Source organism: Nilaparvata lugens, chromosome 13 (assembly GCF_014356525.2).
Source record: "Nilaparvata lugens isolate BPH chromosome 13, ASM1435652v1, whole genome shotgun sequence".
Classification (NCBI taxonomy): Eukaryota; Metazoa; Arthropoda; class Insecta; order Hemiptera; family Delphacidae; genus Nilaparvata; species Nilaparvata lugens.
This window is the reverse complement of record NC_052516.1, coordinates 20131729-20157256: the sequence shown is the minus strand read 5'-3', so window position 1 is coordinate 20157256 and position 25528 is coordinate 20131729. Positions and strand designations below refer to the sequence as shown.

The following is a 25528-nucleotide window of genomic DNA, read 5'->3' as shown; positions in this document are numbered from 1 at the left end:
ATAAAGAATTTTTTCATTTCATTTCATTTACAGGCGTATCAAACGGTAGCTGATACAGGTTTATTGATGTAATATTAACTGTTCATTCTTGTTTAAAATAATAAATTATATTTTATTAAGCAAGGAATTGTATTTTTCAATAGTTTCATAATTAAGATGGAATATTTTGTTAATTAATTATTAATTCTTCATTGTTAAAAGACGATCTCGCAACAGAGCAAAGCGAGAAAGAGATAGCGCTATCCGATTTGTTGAATGATAGACAATGATAGCAATACCATTGCTAATTAAACCTCACTATAGCCTGTAAATTGGGGTCTTTTCTTGTTACTGGTGGTCATTCCTATTCCAACAGACGATCAAGTGGCTTCGAGATTTTAATATAGTGTATCTCACATAGGATAGTTTCATAGTTTCCCAAACACCATATACCATATACTAAAGTACTAGAGTTCAACCTTTGATCATTTATCGTCAATAGAAGTAATCCTTCCCATATACCTTTGGGCTTAATTTTTTCTGAAGGATAATAAATTATTTTGTAATTTCTTCTTGCTAAGTAAACTTATGGGACAATGAAGAAGTTTCAAAATCAAATCAAATCTATTGGGATCAGTACTGAGATTGACAATAAAGGATCACTTCTATTGATGATCCATGATCAAAGGTTGAATTCAGTACTTTCGTATCTCACTCTTATTTCTCACTTGATTATTTGTTACTCTACACCTTTTCCAATTCTATTTGAGAAAGTATCAAGTTAATTTGAGAAAGTATCAATAGCATTTGAGAATAGTCACTTGTAATTGATAGAATGTCAGATCTAAATGAGAATAGTCAATTGTATTTGGGAAGTCATCACATTTAATTGAAAGTAGTGAATTGTATATTTGAGAAATCGTCAAATGTAAATGAGAAGATATCAATTGAAAATGAGGAAATTTTCCAATTGACATGTCGAGGCTCTTCTGTAGCCTACAGTAAAGGTTTGATTTGAGCAGGAAAGGATACTGTACTACGTACACAGTATTCCAATATTACTACCATAGGCTTTGCATGGGGGAAAATTAATATTTTCAATTGTGAAATTATTCCCTCTTTACTGTTTACGAATGATTAATGAGTATCATTTCTATGTATTGTCTTTTGTCTCCAAACATTTTGTAAAATATTGCACTTGATGAAGATCAAATTATCTATGTTCAAGGCGCAATTGAACTTTATCATCAATCAATTGAATCTCTTGATCAAGCGATTCGGCAATTCTTCAATGGATTTTGGCTTGAAAGTAATGTTTTATTTAAAAACTAGATGTTTTATTGGAATATTAAATTTATTATTATATTATTTTCTATGAGTAAAGTTATGAAAAATATAAGTAAACTTCTGGAAGCACTGGTTTTTTAAAAATCATTTTCCAATTACAACTGACAACTTCTCGCTTTCAAATCGTATGTTCTCAAATTGAAATGATACTTTCTCAAATAAAATTCACTATTCTCAACTACAAGTGATGACTTCTCAAATACAATTGACTATTCTCATTTACATCTGACGTTTTCTCAAATACAAATGACTATTCTCAATTAAAATTTATACTTTCTCAAATGCAGTTGGAAAAGGTGTAGTAGGCCTAGGCCTAGTCTTCTTGGACAGACGGCATTCTTGGCTTGGCCATGTATTTGGACACAACGAATTCACGTTAAGAAAACTGGAAGGTATAATAATTGGACTAAGGGCTCGTGGAAGACCCCTGCTACAATATTTGAAGCAAGCTACCAAGGATCTAGGGAACCAGAGCTACATCCAACTGAAAAGTACAGCTCTTGACAGAAAACGATGGCAAGCTACCTTCCAATCGAATGATTGAAGCTAAAGAAGAAGTAGTCTCCTTCACAGTCTTTTGATTGGAGAATCGTCCTAGTTTTCAATCACCACAACAAAATCAAATTGTCTTTGTCGGAATCCATAGTAAAACTGAAGTAAATACGGTTTTTCCAGTGTACTTGAAACGCTTGTTACTGAACCCAAATTTTGCGTTCCTCAGTGGGTGCATCGTACCTTAATCCTTAGGCTAGTATTTATGGGGTATTGTGATAATATTTTGTATCATACAATTTTGTCATCTTATTCACTAAATTGTTTCACTTCTTTTTGCAGACAAGACTTCCGGACACGCTCATTCTGAATTATGACCTGTCGACGATTGCATAAAAGATGTATTTCCTATACAATCACCATCAAACATCGTATTGATTGATGATCATTGTCAGTACAGTACTGCCAACAGTTTATTTCTTCCTTATAGCCATATTGGCAACACATTGTAAATTTTCAAATGAACGATTTTGTTTTTCAATTGCTCATAAAAATAGTGAGAAATCAAGTGCCGTTTTAATATCATCAAACATTTTTGTTTCATTTTGGTTTTTATTTCTCCTCTTCCATTATGTTTTTATCCTCAAGTTTTTTTTAAATTTCATAATCTTTATTTTTTTATATCGTTCTGTATCCGTTCGTTAACATCACCCTTTGATATTCTTTGCCAACACTTTTTCCCTATAACTTCCACACTTACTATTTACCTATTACTATTCTATCAATTTATCTACCACTTACTTATTCCTTCATAACATTATTTTATATATTCCACGATTATTTATTCCAATATTCAATATTTGATTTATATTCTTTAGCAACTCATTTTCCTATAACTTTAACATTACTTACTACTCAATTATTTTTACCTACTCATTATTATTACTTTTTTGAACTACCTATTACATTTACCTTCAACTAATTTACAACTTCGAGGTTCTCACCCCCTATGTTTGTCAGTGTTTGTTACTGAACCCACATTTTTTGTTTCCTCAGTGTGCACCTTCCATTTCTAGTTCATTTAATTTTGGACATCTATTGATGTCATAAATCTCCATGTTAATGCTAAGTATGTTTATATTTATGTAATAAAATACAAATAATGCAGAGGAAGGTTCTTCCTTCTATTTGGAGGTCAATCATTGCATAGTGAGATTCACTACAAACTATTAGCATGTCTTATAAATAACTCCAATGCTGACAGTTTGAAGTAAATCAGATTATATTATATTGACTGATATGATTAATGCAATCAGATTAATTAGAGTTGGCCAAAGCCAAACGATTAGCAAAATCGGGGAGTGATGTAATATCAAATAACCGGAAGTTCATTATATTGAATGAAAAACAAATTGACAGCCACTGATTTATCAAATCACGAGAAACTAGTTCCAGTTGTTGAAATTTCATCATCCTCATGTACCGGTACAATTTCTAGTTCCTCAATGATTTATTCAAGTATCATATCACTATAGTTTCAGGTGTTCCAGCGTGATATTAATCTTGAAAAATCTATTAAAATGAGCTAGTAGTTGTGATAATTTAGGGTATGTGCATACAGAGCGGTCAGGATTTCCAGTGGTCATCGTAGGTACCTTTTTTGACACCAGTTGTTTCAGCACGAGCCATTTTCAAGTGTCTCACACAAAAAGGTAATAAAAAGTGTTTCATTATGAAAGATATTGAGTAGGTCTACGGTAGCCCTACAAAATACCATGCACAAGAATATGGATATCTTCTATATCCTCCTAAGACCGCTCCCTGTCTAGTGCTTGTGTAATGTTTAATTTCGATGCTTCGTCTGACATCGTCCTGAGGCAAGATGAATTTGTGAATGTTGACAACAGAACAGAAGGTGATTTAAGTAATTGATTAATTAGGTAAAGGTTAATTAGAAAATATTTATGTCTTAGGCTGAAGCCTTTTAAAAGCAACAACATTTACACAGAAAAGCTTCAATGAAAAATATTTATTGCTGAGCAGAAGCTAGTTTTAATTATTTTATCCTATATAAAAAAATTTAATAGTCTATAGTAAGTTTGTCACCATAATATTTTACCTATCAGAGATGATCGGAATGATTCTTTATATAATATAGAGAAACAAATTTATCTTCAAGAGATTGTTGTGCAACATTCGACTTTTATTCTCAAATACCGGCACTAGCCAAAATATCCATAAGTACCGGTAGCATGCTCTCTTCTGTTGATAAAAATTTGTTACTGATATAGTTCAAGTTTCATTACTTATTTTAATCCACAAAAATCTTAGTTACTCATAGAAAAATACTTTGAATAAATTTGAATATTCTATGTTGAACCTTGACTATGAAATACTACATCTGTTGAAAATTTTATGTAGTTATTCTATGCTTCAACCAATAAGTAATACTTTCAAATAAGAATTTGTAATAAATTATTAAAGGTTTTAAATAACTGCACTGAATTTCGATCAACGTACCTGCTAAAATTGTATTCAAGTGAAGATGAAATAATAAGAGTAGGCCTGTATGAATAATTAAGGATTCAATAATGGATCCTTGTAGGTTAGAATTTTGTTTTAAAACTTAATAATCCAGCTAGAACTTGCAGTACTTTAAAAATAATACTATCAAGTTACTACTAAAATAATTAAGACTGAATATTGTCATAATAACTATGTTTTATTATTTGCTTGATAAGCAACAATAAATCCTTTTCTTCAAAATTTAATCTACTTCATCTTTTGCTTATTGTTCTGTTTCAAGCCTTACAATAGTTCCATCATATAAATTTGTAGAAGTACTTAATCTAAGGTTTACATTATGATACCAAGAGTACAAATGTGTTTTGAAGCATTAATTCTTATTGGTTTTAATACACTAGAAACTCAGGGTGCCAGAGCGGCCACCGCTAAAAGACGTGATTGGTAGACACACGAACACCACTGGCGGCTGCCTGGTTTCTCTTAGGTGACCGAGCATGGTGTCTTAATTTAATACTGACCTTGAAGTATATTAATGTGTGCAAATTGTCAGGAACAAGAACTGCGTGATAGCCTAACTCTATTTTGTATCCACTTCTTTGAATATATTTAAAAAATTATTTTGTTGTTGAAGAGTATTTTACAGTTTTAGTATGTAGTTTTATCTATCATCCACAACAAAAAAATTTGCCTCTTCCAATTAATAATTCTGAGACTCGGCTGCAAAAAGCTGGTTAAATTTTAGTTGTGATTAATCTCATTATAACCAATCACAAAGGCCTTTTTCAAAAAAAGGCTTCTTTCATTTCTCTTCTTTTTTTTAAAAAAAGGATTCTGTGATTGGTTCTAATAAAATTAATCACAACTAAAATTTAACCAGCTTTTGTGTAATTAGTTTTCAACGTGATAGGTGTAGGATTCCATCATTGAATAAACAGGATTTAATTTAAAGAAAAACATTCAGTATTTAATTAGAAAATACTTTTGAAAATGTGACACTGTCACTGTTCTTGAGTTTGTAGTTGGATTTGAACAAGTTGTAAAAGTTCATTTTTGTCACTAAATAGTCTTATACCAAATACTATACTTGCGGAAATGTTTAAACCGGTGGTGGCTTTTTGTTTGAATTAGCCCTTAATACTGCTCCAGGGTTGGGATATGGTCGCATCTGATAGAGAGGTCCAGCAGCAGTCACATCAGCTCCAGTTTTAGCCTCATTGCCTCTGACGAGTCCATCCGACCAGCCCCCCCGTGGAATATCCGAATAAGCAGCTGGGTCCATGGGATCCAGGTCATTTTCCAACTTCTTCATTCTTCCTCTTGATCTCTGCTTTTCAAGTGCCTCTCGTTTGCGTTGCTTTTCGTCGATCTGGGTGGTTTCATCTTCACTCTCGTCCGAACTTTCTTCACTGCCTTCACTTTTGTTTTCATCTTTCTCCATGTCGACATCGTTATTCTTGTAGTGTTCTTGTTCTCTAAGTGCCGCCGCTGATTCAGAGATGACTGCTTTGGGATGGGTAGGGGGCAACCACGAAACAGCATCACTGTCAGTCTCCCAGTAGTAATGTCGTCCTGTTCCTGGGTCGTAAATCTCTTTCCAGTGACTAGGTAATGGATATTTGAGTAACATGGCCGTTTTACGTTTCAAGTACTTTGGGTCCGGCTCCGATATTCCATCCTTCCACAACTCCTTACAACCAATGGTACATTCATGGTAGATATTGTATTTGTTTGGACACCCTGGATATCCCAAAAACTTTTTCTCTTCATAAACAGAAGTGATGAAATCCTCAACATCGTAATCTACTAATTTTGTAGAGAGTTTATTTAGCAGATTACCTTGATTTTCTTGGTCATCATAATCTTCGGCTATCACTTCTTCCACCTCAGAGACGCTGGTATTGATGTTGCCTGATCCATTTTTATCTTCTGGATTGTTGGTAGATGTCTTGTTTATTAGACCTCGTTTCGCTAATCGAGCTGCTAATGCGCTAGGAAGAGTCATATTAGTTCTTTGGTAGGATTATAAACTGTAGCTGTACGTTTATTATTTTACATCACAACAAACATAACCAATCGAGAACTTCCTGCATCAATATCAATCAATTGCAAGCCAATACCAACCTCACAGACCAAAATACGTTGACCTTGATTTTGATTATAATGCGCAGTACTTTCTAAAATTGAAAATATATTATTTTGGTTCATATTATGAACCAATCTATAATAAAATTAATAATTCTTGTATAAATTTGTTTTTAAATCTATATTTACTTGGATATTGACTGGATGTGGTTGATACCAATGCTGTTATATAAAAGTCCTTGAAGATCTTTTATAGCTCATCTATTAGCAAGCTATATTAAAATCATATTTATTTAGATCTTTTAGATTTTTCCTAATATTTTTTATTTGTTCAAATTGAAAACACTGTAAAAATTTCAATTCCATAATTTTTATACTAATCTAGGAAAGATGTATTTTGGGTTCGAGACTACGAGACTACATGTTCTTGGCTTTGTGACCCTTTGTTTTTGTGTTGAAGAATGGCCGCCATCTTTAGGTTAGATGTAACGTTGTGATCGCTTATCTTTGAAATTAACTTTACTTACTAAAATTGAGTTGAACACTAAAATGTAATTGACTATTCTGGTTCGCCAAGTGTAAACGAAGATTTTGGTGTATAAACTGTCAATTTTCATTCATGTTATCACGTCGAAATTGCTATGTTTATGTTGAACACAATCATCTTTTCGTCTGCAGACACTAACAGGTAAGAAAACAATAATATTTACATTGCCACTGTAATTTTTCCCAAAGTTTTATTCTCATTTGACTACTCGGTTATCAAAAAAATGTATTTCTTTTTAAATTCCGAAATTTTCTCATGTTTTCTGTGATGTTTGATACTAGGCCATCGGTTCAATGTTGGGGTTACTCGAATTATTGTTTTGATGGTAGTTAACTAATAACTCCTTGCTATTTTCTACATATCTGCTTGTAATTTTGTCGTCTATCTTCAAAAAATCATTTTTTCAGTTATCAATGTCTTGTCTCTTTGTTGCCCGATTTGTAATTCTCAATTATTAGAACGATGAACAAAGTTCGTAAGCTACGTAACTATTCATAATTGATGAGATGAATATTGGATTTATTGATCCTATTTGATCAAATCAAGATTTATCTCATGAATAAACACACTTTAAATCTAACCTCTTAATATCATTTGTGAATGTGTGGTAGGCATAATTTATCTTCAACATTCTGCTATAGGCTTAGCGTAAAATGGTGTCACTTCTATGAAAACCTATGGACGGGTCTATACATTTCATGTCCCTTCTGAAACTATAAAAATTGTAATTGTTGATTTTTTTCTAAACATTTTATTGAGCTATTTCTCTTCATTTTTCTAATTTCCTTCCACAAAAACTGGCTTAAATCTTGATTGATTCCGCTTTCAGGCTATTTCTTTCACTAGTTGTACAAATCTTATGATTCAGGTTAACATAAAACAGTTAAAAAGCCACCTATTTAATTAACATTATAAATAATAGGCCTATGTTTGAATTTCACGTTATTCCATATTCTTAGTAAGTACCTTAATAGCTTTGTTCAGACAGATTGCCCAAATTTTTGTTGGCATATTGAAATGTTGATACGTGTTTAATCTCTTACTATTATGCAAATTCAAAAGCTTATTTTTAATATTATTTGCACAATAATACAATTGATTTTTCTCAACATTAGTTTCTCATGAATTGCTTTTCATTCAAGGTTTTTCACGTTTAAAAATGTAGCCTAATTATACAATCACTTGTTATTAGAATGTAACAGATTAATATTTAATAACTTGATTACTTATAACTAGTCTATTGCGAGATCAGATTCAATTATTGGAATACCCTACACTTTTAAACTATTGCCATTATTTATAGACTTGCAATTCCAATGATTTTAAGGTGGGCCTAGTTTTTCTCAGGATAAAACGCTTTTTGAGGTTATAAATTCGAATGTAAAGCAAAGCGCATCTTCTTACTAATGCTCAGATTTCAGTGTTTTTTTTTTTTGTGATTAATGATTCCTACCTATAGTCATGTATTAACTTCAATGTAAGTTAGTTCAGTGGTTGATTAGTACGCTACAGAAACTATAGAGTAATCCATTCAGGATGTCTTCAGTAACAATCTGTCAAACAACACTATAATTTCTTAACATTTCCAATAAAATGTTTGTGTAGTTGTTCCCCACTTATTGTTAGTTAATATTTTAAATCCTTCAATAATATTCTACAATCATTGTTAGTTTAGGTGATTCTCTTTCATTACTTATACTAAAGCAAATAATTCATGGGTTTTACTATAGCTATTCAATCGAAAGTGTTTTCTTCTTTCGGCATATTCCCTTCTACATAACCTATGAACACTAACCTACAAACGATGCAGTTATTACATGAACAATAATGCCTTCAATTGATTTATTTCCAATTTGATTTTGGTTATAAGTAACTTTTAAAAACTAGACCTCATATTGTTTTAGTGTCTAATGCTAAGTCCTGTATCACATAATTATGAATAACTTTTATCAGGACACTGTATTTACAAAGATTTCTCAGATAATAGCCATCTGATTAGTGCGAAATAAGATAGAAAGTTAATGAGTTAGAAGGGATTAACTAATTGGTAGATTATTATCAAGATTTTACTAGACACTTTCACAACAGTAGATGAATAATAATGAGTGAAAAACTGTTTGTATAAATTACTTGCTGTCAATAATTCATGAAACGTTCATATTTATTGAAGCAGTGAACTCGGCACACAAAGGGTGAATCAAAAGCATGGCCGCCTTTAATAATTTCATATGCACATATTTATTGACTTTGTGACCTCTAGCTTTGAATGCCATTATCTGACTATGCTGTCGTTTCACAGTCGATATATTATCAGCTGTTTGATTGACATTGTTGCAACGTTTCAAAGCTACCTGTCAATATTTTACTGTCTGGTAATCTTTTATGATTTGAAAACTCAATCTCTTCTAGTCGGCCGCATTGTTTCCATGGTTATTATATTGATCAATCCCTCCTCTCTTCTTGAGGCGTTGGGAATGATAGCCTATCATGATTGGATATCATCCCCTAATTCATTCAGTCCTTTGACTGGAGTATTTTTTTCGGCTGAATATGAAGTGTAATATTGTTTTCAAAATATTTGGTGAACTGTTCAACTACTTGGCAGTTGAGTAGCAAATTGTAAAATTAATTAGGCCTATACTAATTATTTCTTCTCTTCAAATCACTTCGATAATAATAAATTGAAAATTATATTTGTTAGGAAAGGATGAATAGTGAATAAATAATATATTCCAATGGATTCATATAGTTTTTTACTCTGGATGTTGATAATATTGTCAATGTGAAGTTATTTCAGGAGCCCTGACAAAGTAACATAACCTAAATTATACTTAGTTTTAATTAGCTTTAAGTTTGATTCCCTCATATCACATCAATGTCAGTGAAAGTGACCGGCACAATGAAAATATAATTTCCAAGAGTTCTGATTGGACTGTTTCCACTCAACACAACCTAGTGAGTGTGAAAAGTCACATCGGAATTTATGGGGATAATATTCTCATGGTACCGGTCACTTTCACTGACATTGATGAGGTATGAGGGTGTCTAGCTTTAGGATACAGACTCGCTTGACGTAATTAGTAGGCTGGTTCCGAATCAGCTCAAATCAGAGTTTGTATAGATGAGCGTTTTTAATGTAGCCATAGCTTCAATAGAAAAGAAAACATGTTTTTAATAAGTTTTAATAACAAAAAAATATTCAGCTAATGCGATTAATCCCTTGATTTTTGTAACTGTATTGGTGTACATGCTTACAATGAAACATTTCAATTACACTTGTTTCAATTAAACAACTACACTTACAATTACATTTATGCCAGAACATAATTTCATTATCCAATTGGAGATACAGATTACATTCATGCTGCCAGAACATAATTTCACTATACAATTGGAATTATGAACTGAAAGATGTTCCAGTACGTTTCACTGTTTCTCACAAAGTCCTATTGTATTTTAAATGTAGTTATTGTTGTAGCTGTTATGCCTGGTACAAAAGTAGTAGTCTATCATTTTTAATTTTCTTAAACTCATATTTGAATATTTTGGAGTTAGTAGATTCATAATTTCCTATCAATAGCATGTTTCACATCATTGAAGTCAATATCAAGTATTTAATTAGATGATATTTATTTGAAAAGTGAAAGATAGATTTTTTATCAGTAAGCTATTTAATTGTGAGAAAAATGACATTACATGCTGGTAATTGTCAGTGTGCACGATAAGTTTTTAATTGAAATGAGTAGGAGGCTTTGTAATTATTAAGATAACAATTTATGGAATTGTGTTGTTGTGGCTTTATCATTCACTTGCAGCTTTATTATGCATTTACATCCATTTTTTAATGAAGTATTAATACTATTTTATTATTCTGAGATTTGGATTCAATCAACATAAAATATATCATTACTTATTTCAATGTTTCTCTTAAATTGCACCAACTCAGATTAATATGTTTGTATAATGATTAAAAACTTTATGATCAAATATAAAAGACTCAGGAATACTATCACCATAACTTCTACTATAGGGAGGGAGAACTTATTGGAAAACATCTGCGATTTTTTACTGGAGACATTACATAAACACACTTCAGTTAAAAAGCACTTGGTAAATTCTTGAAGGGTTCTTAGAATTATCAACCTCTTCTCTCCTATGTATCATAGTGATTTTATTATGATCCTGATCTATGATTCCGTATATTCCCGAAATACTCAATTGAAGTTTTTTTTCAGCAAAATACCAGATGTAAAGTATTTCAGAAAAAATAGTTCATTTTATTTGCAATAATTTGTTAATTCCAAAGAAACTATAGCTGATTTCCTTCATCGAATAAATCTAAAAATCATTCATCAATACTATAGGTCCAAGAATCATATCACTGATTGGGATAAAACAACTTCAATTCAACCTCACCTCACCACGACTGTTTATTTTGATGGATATCGACAGAAATAGAACAATATAAAAATTCCAATTTGCAGTAAATTTTATCCATAATATTTTATTAGGTCTGCAATAATTGTATTTTTGTAACTCACCACTTTACTAAAATTTTGTAAAATTATGTCAGCAATATGGCTGTTTTTCAAATATCAAACTCACTTCATGCTAACTTATTATTTGAGAAAGTAATTGTCTTGTCAGTACTATAGTGAGACTCTGATCATCTTGAAACTCTTATAATCTCTTGATAACATCATTGGTCGCCTCTCATTCAACCAATGCTGACCGCATGCAATGATTTTTAGCAGACACTTTGTGCTCTGAGGTTAGTTACATTTTATTGAAGGTAGCTGTGTTTGTAGTACCTCTGCAGCAGTTTGTGCTGTCAATTTGAAATCTATTAATAGAAGTGTCTAGTGCAATATTCTCTGCTGAATGAGACTTGGTTAAGCCTCGAGGCATTATTACTGTAAAATGCGATGCCAGTTTTATTTCTGAAGAGAAATCTGTCTGTTAGGAATGTTGAGTTTGTATTGTTTGTCGTAAAATTACTGGGTAATTTTTCGTTTCACCACTTTTATGAGGATTTCATCTCGAGAAGGGTTTCTGTCAGAAAAGAATTGAAAGAAATTGCCAGTACTGAAAATTGTCAATCTGTCATCTCTGACAAAAAGTATTGAAAAAAATGTTGTCTATCCTGAAAACGTCCATATAAAAACACAAAAATGTAGTCAAATAGGCCTACACGAATTTATTTATGTTTTCATTTTGAATAAAAATCAATCCTGAAAACTTCCATAATAAAAACACTATTTAGTCAAATTCACGAATTCATTTATGTTTTCATTTTCAATAAAAAAATATCACTACATCTTCTTAAACGCTGTGACTTTCTTCAACCAAGTTTTGCAAAGGTTAAAATGATAGGTTGATTCGCACCTACTATGTGTGTTTTTCCTTTCTTCACTCTTCTGTATATTTATGTGAATTGAGGGAAATGACTTTTTATGAGAATTGGAGGGCAGTAACATTTTTTGATAGGGCTAGAAAGCTGAACAATTTGGCACTGTTCTGCTCGTCAAAGCTTTGACTCTTCCGTCAAATTTGTCCTTCCTAAAAGAAAAAAAGAGCAATAGGTTTTCAGATGATGAATTCTCTGTTAGAAGGCGGCAAGATGTATGTTTGATACACATTGCTTTATTGATATAAATATTGTTTCATTGTCGATAAACTGTACATGGTTTGCTTTCTCGATGCAATTTTAATATTCAAAAGTTCTGATTTTCCTTTTATCCACTTTAGGGGAAGGTGGGTTTATAATCTCAACATAATATTGAAGAACAATTAATTTCCTTTACTACTGTATTTGTTAAGTATGGTTAGATTCTTTGACAAAAACGCCGATTTTTGGACGAAGTGTCATAGCTGTACAATTTTAATCATCAGCCGTGAATTTTCTTCCTGTCCATTAGTCTGTCCAGAAGAATGAATTTTTAATAATGCTGATATGAAGGGAAATGATTTTCTTTGTTAGGATTTTAGGAAGGAAAAAGCAAGATGTATGATATACTTTTTATCCCTTGATAGAATTTTGCAAGTGGTACCTAAGATGTACTAGCCCTAACAAATTGTCAAGATTTTTTAAGAGACCGGTGTTTGAAGTTATTTACAATATATTGAAGGACAAAGAATTTTCTTTGTTTAGAAGCTTCTCAAGTAGTATTCACTTTGAACTGTCAGCATTCCTTATTAGTAACATCAAAGCTTCCCACTGAACAAATGGTGACAGTTTGCAGTGATTCTTACTAACGCACCGATCTAGCCCTGACAGATTCTCTGTCAGAATTTCTGCAAATCGACATTGTATGTTACCTCTGTGGTTGCCGCGGAGGGGGGTGGTATCAGTGGTCACCAAGAGGCGGCAGTAGTCATGAGGCGGCATTTCAACCGCCTCCAAGCCTAGCAGCCGAAAATCGATGGCAGTGGCAGCCATATTGGTGGGGATTTCGCGCGGCTCGGGAGGCGGGAAATTCGGTTTGAGGGTGGCGCGCGCGCAGGGCTGCCACCCTCGCTAAAGGGACAAAATTGAAAGCGAAATTTTCCCTCTGAGATTTCACTTGGTTTCTTGTTCTGCAGGGTTGGTTTACCTTGGACAGTGTACCAGTATTGTATCACGGGTGATGATTCAAAAATGATAAGGAAATAAATTAGAGTCGTTTAGAATAGAACAATCTCTTATTATTTTGATATCAAATAAAATAGATAGAGTTCTATTTATTATAAAGCAACGGTATTGTATGTAAAAATCTCTCTTTGCATTATCTCACCAATCAACTGTGTTGGAGGTTGTTGGTGACTGAGTACTTGATTTATAAACACATTCATTTTTCACTATCGGCATTTAAGAAACTAAGAAGGTTCAAGGTTGTACACATTATATAACTTCAAGGAAAATTGAAATTACAGGAAGAACTTCTTTAAGAATAGGACTGAACTTAACAACAACTTCATTACATATTAACCTGAGTTAATAAGTAATACGGGTTTATACCAATTTTGATAATGCAGTAATGATATCAATTCTGTGATAGATAACATTTGCTTCGGCATTACTAATTTATTTTCACAGGATGATAATAATTGCAGTATTTTTTGAATAATTGAGTAAAAATGTCCGATTTCGTCAGCTACACCTACAATATTGCTCTATGAGAAATATTGCGTGTACTGCAGTGCTAAATTGCGTGAGCGTTATTTGAAATATTAACTATACCTTATCAGCAGTACGTAGGTGAAGCGATAGGTTTAGATCATTCAGAAATTGAAGTTTTATTTATTTTAATAAACGTGCTTCATTACAAAATGTTATCAGAGTTTTTGGATTGAAATATGAAACTACCCTACACATGCTTTCATCTCTAATTAAATTTTTCTTTTTCATGGCTTAGTGATGTTTGTTGGGAAAACTTTATTGAGCATCTCAGTGCAGTATATTAATTAATTATCAACTCCCGAAAAGCATGGCGATGTGCATTTTGTATGCTTGATTGTCCACGCCTTGGTAGAAGTTGTAATTTATTATCAAGAACCATTACCAGATTTCAATTATAGCCGGTCCACTTCAAAACACTTATTAGGATCTTCTTGCTAAATCGAAGCTTTAATTTCAACATCTTTTGTAGGTCTTACCATCCCCAAATGTTGGTTCTACGTTTTAGCTCGCTGTTGTCCGTAGTATTATTGTGAGTTAGTAGTAGTAGCAGTAGTATATGAAGGAATCTATAGTACAGTGAGAAACACTACAAACTGTCAGCATTGGTTGAATGGGAAGCATTGATGATGTTCCATAATGAATGCTGTCAGCTTGAAGTAAATCTCACTGTTCTAGTAAATAGTGGTTGCGTAGGAAATATTGCAAAAAATTATATGAAAAACCTCTCAGCACTCATTTGAAAATATCGGATAGCAAAATTTTGATAGTCGATATGATTCTGTTTGCGAAGAAAAAGACAAGGACATGCTGTATTGTATCTCGTGTCAATGAACATAGTAATGATGATATTTTTATGATGATGATAATGATAATGATTACTGAGTTGCTTTGGCCTTGATTCCGACTCTGAAATTCAAGCAGCAGACAATTTGCATTAACAAGTAGTAGGCAGAAGATGTATTGTGTTTGTTCTCAGTGTTACAATGCTTTATACGTATTGATATTGTCTCTTGTAGAGTGGAAGAAACTCTCTGTAAACTTTACATACAACTGATATAATTGAATTTATTGTAGAGATGATTAAAAATTCGATAACTATTGTGAGATAGGTTTTAGTCAGTTTATTCTTGTTTTGTCTAGTCTACAATGGTGTCTACTTCGTGAATCATGATTTGATAGATGATTATCGTCCAGTTTATTAATTTTATGTCTGGATTATTTCGAAATTAAATTTTTGTTATCATCCTCGATTTTGTACAATAATGTATGTACAATAGAATAGAAAAGAACTGATGTTTATTTCATCAAGACATTTATAAAATACAACATTTTCAAGATAATTATATTAAAACTCCAATGTTCCTTCTCAGCAATTTTTAATAAATGATGCTGGTTACAAATCTATTCTTAATGTCATAACAATATACCGCATTAAACGTGGATCAAGTTTTAGTCACATACTCAATAATTTATATTCTCTGATTTTGTACCATTGGTTGAACTGTGAAGTGTTTCAATTTGTTATACCAGTCAAGACTTTGTGCTCAATATTTTTATCCAGTTCAATATTACAAGTAACGTGTTCATAGTATATTCAAAGATCTTAAAGATGCATAGACTCACATGCAGCGCTAGTGTCGTACTTGGAATTGAAATCGGCCATTGAGGGGGCAACCTATAAGATTATTACATACCAATGCCTTTGTAATCTATACTATTACAAATATATAGATATAATATCTCGTGCTAAAATACCCCAATGGCGGCCTTCAATTTCAAGTAAAAGCTATCATTGGGAAGGCATAGGCACATAGCCACCTCTAATACAGACTGTATTAGAGGTGGCTATGATAGGCATTGTGGGTCTATATCTCTTTAAGTTCTTTGAGTATATTGATAAAAGTCTCAATCCATAGTCTAATCAATATTTAAATCTCTATAGTTGTTATATTTAAATGATCTTATGATCATGAATAGGTACTCATTTTATCATTATTTGTAATGAATTAATACAAATTTAAAATTTAATTTAATCGTTCGAGTTTTATTCCAAAATCATTCATAAGTTGACTTGATACCAAATATCCAATTTGTAATACCAAATATCTGATGTCTTGATACCAAATAATCTAGTTTGTAATAGCTTGAAGATTTTTTGAATAATTCATGAGTTGTGCCGAATATAACACAAAAATCTATCATTTGAGATAACTTGATTCATGAGCTCATTCATTCAAATCTTATGAATGTCTTTGAAATATAAATAAATAACAAAGTTTCTCCGATCACTTGAATTTCTGATTAATTTTTTAATGACTATTTCGTCTGATCTCTTAGTTTCTTATTAATTCATTTTTATAGCGACATTTCGTTAGCTGTGTAGGGAGTAGTCAGTAGGAAGATGCATGTGGGCATAAAAGTCGAAACCGTTTGCTGTTTACACAATCGACTAGAATAGAATTGAAAAAAAATACTCTTAAGTAGCCTAGTTGCAGAGTTAAGATTGTTCACATACACTAAATTCGTGATTTGGATTGAAGAACCACTGAAGTTGATGTGGCTAAAAAATAAACAGAACTAGGTTGTTAAATGATATAAATAACAGACACCAACTTGATACAGCGTGAATGCGGTTTGGATTTAATTGGACGATTGGTGGTGACGAATGAGGTGTTGAAATTGAGCGAGGGGAGATATTTATAAATAAAACTGTAATTGTAATCTAATGCTCCCTGTTTGTTTTTGTATTTTATAGTTGCTAATCCCTGTGGGGATAACAGATCAAAAGTTTCTTTAAAGAAAAAGTGAAGATAATGTTGATGAAAGTGTATGGTTAGTACAATGTTCCATCAACCAAGCTATTTTTGTAGATGAAAAATTACCATAAACTTTCTATTGTAATATCCAATATTTACTCAACTGTTCTTGCTGAGTACTTTCTGTAGGAAACACAGATTTCTATACGAGTTGAAATTATTCAAATTCTGAATATTTTAGATTCTATTTTAAGAAGTCCGATTGAAGAACAATCACAAAATTTACTCGAAAAGGAGTTAACTTATTGATGATTAGTAAGCCTGATTTTCTCCCAACCACTTATGATATTTGTGTCCATATGAGTAAATGAATATCCAATTAGAATTCTACCCTGTAAAAAAAAACAATTCAATGATGATGTTCTAATAGAAGAATGTAAATTATCAATGAAAAGTAGAAAGGATAATCGTGTCGTGTCTCGCATGGTTACGAGTAGTGTCATAAAACGATTTGTATCGTTATGAATGAATAGCAATTAGATTTGCACCCTGTGAAAGGCCATTAAATGATGTATGTGTGGGGTTACAAGGAGTGGTGTCAGAGCGCAAATGAATATCTGATGACATCCAGGGTTAATAGATTGTTGTCAGCTATCAGCTATGGAATGGACACTCGGCAGCCCGGGGCTGAGTGTCATTTGCAGTCCTATGACGTCATTGACACTCGGTTACCATGGTTACCCCTGGGTGGTGTGCGGTGGGAGGGGGGGTTTGTTGTCGCTACTGCCCCCAAAGAGGCGGCTCAGAGGTGGTGGTGGTGGTTAAGTCGTGGATTCCTCTTGTGGGGCGGCCAGAAGGGGACACCATTAACTGTGCCCCCCCTTTTAGACACCCCCTGTGTTCATGGTGAGGGGGGAACTGTGGCCTTCATATTTGCGCCCCCGGGACGTTGAACCTTGTCAATGCTAAACAGAACGGCAATGGTGCAAAATGGACGAATGTTTTGCACGAATCGTGTTTTCACTTGTGTTGAATGAATTATGTACGTGCTATTATGAAATAATAATGGAATGTAGTGGTGATGCATATTAATGAATGAAGTGTGAATATTCATGAAATAAAACATTCATGGCATGGGATGAAGAATATACAATGCTGCTTTCATTATTTTTATCTCAACACTACAATAATATTATCCTAATAGTGTAGGCCTACATTGTTGACTGACTATTCATCAAATTCATACAGTATTTTGTTAGGAATTATTTTTTTATAAATTATTCATGAAATAAACGCTCATATCAAGGAAGCCTTGATTGTTGAGCATAATGTAGGATGTAGATTCTGTTCTCAATCGGAGTTTTTGCTGGGATGATTGGTTCGAATTATATTTGTTTAATAAAGTTCACATATTGTAGGAATGGGTTGTTGAATTGTTAGAATATTCTGGAAAGCAGTTGTCAATTCATTTTTTAAAATTATTCTTAACATCACTAGTTATTACTGAAATCACTTATTGTTGCTTATCTATTATATTCATTTATGAATAAAGTATTACATATTACTCTATTTTGATCCGAAATACGACTACACAGGCAAATAATTGAATATCTGGCAATCGTTTCACTCAAAAAAATTTACATGAATGGAAGTATTATTCATTCATTCCTTATCTTGAGGTGATATACAATCAAATCAATAAACATAATCTAAAAACATGTAAACAAAATACACTTCCATACTGGAAAACTTCACAATCAAAATTATGAAAGCTTTCACTAAATGATAATGATAATTAATATTGGTTTAGCCAGCATTCTAAAACAATACCTATTTATTGTTGAGTTTTTACTTGAAATTGGATAAATAGATGGGGTGGCAAATTCAATGATATATCAGTTATTGGAATCTATCAATACTATATGTACAATAATAAGAAACTACATTTTTAATGAGAAATCACCAATTCTTGTTCACAGTTATAATTTCTCGGAATAAAAGATTATCTATTTTGTTGATAAATTTCGTTTTCTACTAGCAGTACATTTCAGCTATTTTTCATGTAAGCCTAACATTCTAAAGAACAACCCCAACCGTTTATCTCCTCTAGAAGTTATTTTAAAATTGTTATTCAGTTCCTCTTCTTCAGTTGTCTGAGAGTGTGTTGAATTCTAGTCGATAAACCAATATTTGCCTTCTACAAGTTTTCAACCATTTCCTCGAGTGTTCACTTCTTTTTCACCTGTCTCGTTGTTTGGATTGTTGGTGGTTGGAGAGGCCGCCGCTAAAAGCAAAACGTCCCCGCTTGTCAATAAACTTTGTGTAGATGAGAATCACCTCAAACTGACAGCATTCCTTTATAAATAGCACCAATGCTTCCCATTCAACAAATGCTGACAGTTTGAAGTGTATCACGACGCTATACCTTTATCGATCGGTTATATGCCACCGACATCTCCTACTTTGTTCTCTCATCCCCTCTCTCTGTTTTTATCTACCTTTGTTCCTCCCTACTGTATTCCTCCTCTTTTTCGCCGGCATTCTCTTTTCTCATAGCACTAAAATATCAGGCTTCACCCTGTAATATCTCTCTAATTATTGGTTTGCAACGTTTTTGTCAATTTTGACCCTTCTGCTTATAAATATAATCCTATACCTCCCTTGAACATGTTACCGTATTTTTCCCCCCTCTTGTTCTTTTCTCAGTTTCTTCTGCCTTCTTCATCTAATCTCCTTTTTGGTCATGTAATATTATTATCATCTAATCATTTCTGTTAAGAGGGTTTCTGTAAATATATTATTTTTATCGACTATTGTGTTCATTTCGGTATAATTCTTAATTACGGTGTAATGGATGAGTATTAATAATAATAAGTTTTATTTTGCAAAAAAGCATCAAAATTTACTGACTTGAAATTTTGTAAAATTTGTTGAATTATTTACTGAGAAATCGACTACTTCTTAGAAAACCAGTATGATAGTCATAATAATCTTTTAAGTTCAATTCAACTTGAAAATAATTGTTTTATATTCACAGGTCTCATTATATTATTACTATAAGATTGCCAATATACATCCACGATTCAAAAGTCGATTAAAGGAAATCAGAAAAGTAACTTGAGTAATATTAAAAATTGATAATTTATAGTCAAATTGAAGCAAGTATAATGGCTCTTCGTATTGAAATAATGGTCTTTCTTTTACTTTATTCATTGAATCTCCATTTAGGAGCTGACAAGACAACAACTCACTACTTACAGACTTACATAAGACCTTTATGAGCCCAAAACATCCCTCTTGATGGTTTTTATTTTGTTGACCTGCATTTAATCAATAGTTTCGAGCTTGTGTGGCTTCCAACTTGGATTACAAATTGTGTTATTTTGCTTCCATCTTTTCCCTAATCTATTTTTTGTTTTTAACACTAGCTAGGAAGTATGCTTTCATATTTATTTTGATTTATGTTGTTTTATTTTGTTGGGAGAAACTAAATGCTTGATACCCTCAACTACCATTCAAAGTAAAGGTCAGATCTAAAGACAGTTAATCTTATCATTAGGTAGACAATTTAAAAATTGGCTCACTCTTCTCACATTCAAGATTCCTACATATTCAATTATTACCCATTCAACTGTTGAATAATATAACATTCAATTTTCATTGTATCAAATGTCAATCAATTTCATCCCATTTTTGCGAATTGTAAATTATCAACAATAATAGGAATAGCGAGAAAACAAGTTCCTATTCAAAATACCCAGTGATTCTAAAAATTTCGATTTCTTCCAGGGTTTGACATGAGAAGGAATTTGACAGTATTGAGTGACGTTGACGTTTCTATTTTTTTTTCAAAAGTTGTCGATTCTTAACAAAATAATGAAAAAACTATGGTTTCTTTGTCTGTTAGTTACAAGGGTTAGTAAAGAATGGAAAAACTTTGATTAGAAAGAAATATGTAGACTTAGAAATATGTAACCCCTATGTCAGTTAGTTTTCAACTTATAAATTAATACATTGTGGGTTTCTAGGGTAATCATAAAATATTTTATTGATTTAGAAATGACAATTTTGTTGGTGAGAAACTTCAATAATAATAGAATTTATGCTCAAGGGTAAAGGATGAGATGAAGGAGAAGGAGGTTGTCAATATGTTTGAGGCTTGAGGGTTGAACTTTATTACAGAGTAGCAAAAAACACCGGATTTTACGATCATCACACACGCACACACATACACACACGATCGCGACGGTACACTGACAACGATTAAAAACGTTTCGTACGTCTGATCGCGGTTTACTTTTTTGAGCGGTGCTTTGAAGATGCAATAACGATTCTCTCTCTCCCGTGCCTATAGAGCGTGAGCTAGCTCAGCTAGCTGCGATCACGATACGAGCTGTATAGAAGTTATCGGTGGTGTATGTATAGAAAATCGGTAGGTATATACAGGTATAGATTGTTGTTGTGTTTACATGTTGTAGACGAGACCTGGGTCTCTCCCGTCCGCGCAAACACAAGCACTGCACTGTTTGCACCAATCGTGTGATTGGTCTCTCCCCCTAGCTTGGCTGCAGTATTGATACGCGCAAAGTTTCCGAAGGAAGCTCCCCGTGATACGCGTTGCATGTCTGATATGTTACGTTGCATGTATGTCACACAAAGGATCTAACGTCAACTTGATCCAGGATGAATCTATGGTTGTAGGCCTATCTTTTGTTATGTGTTACATCTGAGTTTAAACCAGTCCAGCTGTTCCTTTCAAAATTGGATGGCTCCAATACTCCAATGAATCAACATTACTGATACTGTGCTCTGTGCATTTATTAATAACTAATCATTCGTTAATTTAGAATGAACCATTGCTTGTTTAGCAAGACCTTTGGGACTAACTTAACCTAGCAAGCAAACCTGTACTGTAAACCATATCTCTCTTTTCTTCAAAAATAAACCATAGTTGTACAAAATTGAAATTGCGTCGAAATAACATGCGTTTTAACGCATTATATACAGCTCTGGAGAAAATAGTTTGGAAAAAGTGGAGTGAAAAGGTCTTGAATAAGGTTGACCATCTTGACAACAAGTTATCATTTTTCAAACACGTTGAATAGTTTTGAAATAGTAGTCTATTCCACCGATAGTGTGAATGGTCTGTCTCCCCCAGCTCGGTTACAAAATTAAGGATGAAGTAGGTAATTAATATTGTATTATCTCTCATCTTTATACTATAATAAAGGAAAGAATTGGCTCAAATACACGCAAGGGATAGAAAAAACACGAATGACGCATCATCACGTCCGAACTACTGATTAACTTGAAATTTTACATATCGATTCTCCATTCACCAAGGATGGTTATAAGTTTATTTTAAATGCTTCAAGATTTCAGTACGTAAAGATTTTAATTAGACCTTTGCGGACACGGGTTACCTGCTAGTATAATATAATATTTTCATGCTTGGTAATTTCAAATTGAAGTGTGTAAGAACACAATTAGAACTGAAGATACAGAACTTGCAATGGGATCGCTTTCATAACAATTTGAGAGCGTCCGATCTAGAGGACGAATGAATACATTCCTGGTTTGACCTTAGCTCAGCTCTAGCCTCTAGCCTAGCAGCTAGCAGGCGGTCGGAGTGAGATGCAAGCAGTACACTCTGCTGTTTTAGTAAAGCAGCTATGAAACAAGGAAGGCAGTTGACTGCACAGAATGATGATGATGATGATGATAGAGCATGCGCGCGCACCTAGTTTTTGTCTGAAAGATTGGCTACAGCGGTGCACATTTGACCGATCTTCTGTCCTTGTCTAATAAGCCGCATCGCCAATGATTGTCGGTCACAGAGTCAGTGGAGTGAGAGGGAGATGAGCGAGAGAGAAAGTGGGAGGGATTGCTATGATTGTGAGATTCACTTGAAACTGTCAGGGTTGACTGAATGGGAAGCATTAATGCTGAGAAGGAATGTATACTGTCTGAAGTGAATCTCACTAGAGTAAAGATGAACTGAGAGGGATTGCTGTGGGGAAAGGTAAATTGAGAAGGGTTTTTGAGATGAGAGATTGAGAAAAAGAGATATATGTGATAGAAGTGAACAGTGAGATGAAGTGAGCTAGATTGATGGGAGGATAGTTGAAACATGGAGGAGGGATTGTCGTGAGGTTTAGAGAGTGATATTGTTGAAAGGAGAGATGAAATTCCAAATGTTGAAATTTTACTATAAAAGAGATGCAAACATATTGTTGAAAGGATATGTTGTGGAATAGAGAATCGAATGTGTAGAGACTGAGAGAAAGGTGTTTATGATAGTTGAAAAGATGAACAAAGGAAATAGGTTGAAAGGTAGGAGTGTAAGGTTTATAGGAGGATTGGAAGAAGTATAATATTTTTTAATTGATTGATTCAATGATACACAATTATCAATATTAAAATTATAAATAAAATGTAGGATAATATTTTGAGAGGGTAGTAGGCTTGGAATTGATTAGAAGAGGATGGTGGCGAGAGAAACAATGGTAGGTGAAAGAGTTTACAGAACAGTGTTAACAGAGTTTGAAGAACAGTTTTACACTGTTTACACAACCGTTTTTAGTATGCGATTGAGTTATTGGTCAGTCTGAGACTCGAGAGATTTATAGCTTGTAAGGGACTAGAAGTATTTCAAGTGTACTTCCATTTTCACACAGCGAAATTCTGCTTCTAAAGATTTTATTCTTTTAATTTCAGTCTCATTGACTTGTTAACGGGCGATGAACTTGATACCTGGTATGTGCCAAGAAGGTTCATATATAACACAAGATGTTAGCGGAAGAGATTTGTTAGAGAGGATTAAAAGAGAAAGATTTGAAAGGTGCCGGTAGACTCTGAGGTGGGTGAGTGAGATGAAAACGAAACTTTGCAACGCGCATGCGCGGTAGTCAGCTTTTGTCTGTCCCAGTTAGCGATCCTTGATCTCCGCCGTTGAGGTTCACTTTAAACCGTCAGCATTCCTTGTATGTAGCAATAATGCTTCCCGTTCAAACAATTGGTGACACACGTGATGTGTGCTCGCCTCTCCTGTGTTTTGTTTGAACACAGTGGGTTGTTGTGGCTGGTGAACTCACCTGTTAACTGGCAGTATTTCTTATGATTTAACATCTATCCTCCCCATTCAATCAATGCTGACAATCGGGAGTGAATCCCACGATAGTCGCAGTCATGGTGTACTTTCCTGTAAACTGTCAGTGTTTCTCATGCCTCAACATCAATACTCACCATTCAACGAATGCTGACAGTAGGTAGTGAATCCCACGACATTGGCAGTCAGATTTGAGCATTGATGTGTGTGTTGATGCTCGTCCAGGCGTAGCGTAGCATTGATTGCCATTGTCTGCCATTTGATGGGTGGGGCTTGAATTTGGGATGAGGCTGGATCGGTTACTCATTATTTGTAGTGTCGGTGCTGTTGGATTACCTTTGAAAATTGTATTGTGATGAGCAGATTTTGAGTTGGATGAAAATGTTGGATTTACAACCAACATCATCTAACATTGGATGATGAATGAAATATATTAGATTTTTTAACTTGTATTCTGACGATATGCAACTGTGTATAGTTAATTATCAAACGAAAATCCAAATTAAATGATGTAAATTTAATGTAATTGAATGCTTTATAGTTAATTATTAAACGAAAATCCAAATTAAATGCTGTAAATGACCCCGAGGACTTCTGCTACTGCAAATATTGACAACAGGGTGAACACCTGAATGGAAATTCGATGAGCCCTACTATTAAAAAATTATTTGTCAGCCCGGGAATCGAATAAATGCAATATCCCAGTAATTTCCATGTGTGTATTGTTCTGATATGCTGAATATAATCAATATTATTCATCTTATGTTGTCTCAATGATAAATAATTGAGTTTCATAAAGATGAGGTTTGACAATGTCAATCTATTAGCCAATCCATGCTTCTCGTAGATGAGTGTATACAGAGTGACGACCACGACACGACGCAGCAGGGTTTCCAGTGTAATAAAAAATAAAATTTTTCATATGAGTCCATCAGTAACCTTTCTGAGGTTTGTCAGTGTCCATATTTATTTATTTATGTATTTTTCTGTCATGTAAAGAGGTATTTATTAAACATGAAAAAACATTCACAATATGGAAAAAGTCCTTTACGTACTTATTTTCCTTAAACCATCGTGTAGCATCCCACTATAGAGTCCATGTGTCGGGATGCATTTATATGAGTCCATCTGCCACCTTTCTAAATACTCAAGAAAGCAGATTATTGGTTGTAACTGGAATGTTGTCAGTAGGATCCCGAATTTATGAAGATATTTGTGTAGTATCCTAAAATCAATGTCTTTATTGCAAGTAGTTTGGTCGAGGTACTTTTACTCGTCGAAACTTGTCACGGCAGTATGACCTCAAAACTGTCAAAGTTAAGGTCAAATAACTCCAACTGTTGTTGATGATGAAGAGGTGAATAAAATGTTCAGTTTTTGAAGGATTTCGAACGACTGGGAATTAATTTAATTGCAAATATTGTGTATCAAATATTTTATGAAAATCTAGCTTTTAGAATTATCTATTTTAGAACTTTATTGAATTGAGCGGTCACATCACTACGGTATTACCGAGCTGTTGTAACTTATCT

The 25528-nt window shown here is 33.3% G+C and overlaps 3 protein-coding genes across 3 annotated transcripts in view; 2 read left to right on the top strand and 1 right to left on the bottom strand.

Annotated features, from left to right (window-relative positions):
* Positions 1-2421, top strand: part of LOC111048444 (UDP-glucose:glycoprotein glucosyltransferase) — a 59838-nt gene extending 57417 nt beyond the window's left edge. The window contains exon 28 of the mRNA XM_039440384.1: positions 2161-2421. Within this exon, the coding sequence (XP_039296318.1) occupies positions 2161-2195 (35 nt within the window). The 3' untranslated portion in view covers positions 2196-2421. The remainder of the gene's footprint in view (positions 1-2160) is intronic.
* Positions 2422-5281: 2860 nt separating this feature from the next.
* Positions 5282-7096, bottom strand: LOC111049999 (polyglutamine-binding protein 1). Its single transcript, XM_022336222.2, has one exon. The coding sequence runs from the start codon at positions 6344-6346 to the stop codon at positions 5441-5443; it is 906 nt and encodes a 301-aa protein (XP_022191914.2). The 5' UTR covers positions 6347-7096; the 3' UTR covers positions 5282-5440.
* Positions 6941-25528, top strand: part of LOC111049998 (histone-lysine N-methyltransferase set-26) — a 65925-nt gene continuing 47337 nt past the window's right edge. The window contains exon 1 of the mRNA XM_039440383.1: positions 6941-7114. The gene's annotated coding sequence lies outside the window, so the exon portion shown is untranslated. The remainder of the gene's footprint in view (positions 7115-25528) is intronic.

Excerpts from the sequence above, each read along its gene's own strand:
- LOC111049999 (XM_022336222.2), bottom strand. The coding sequence starts at position 6,346 with ATGACTCTTCCTAGCGCATTAGCAGCTCGATTAGCGAAACGAGGTCTA.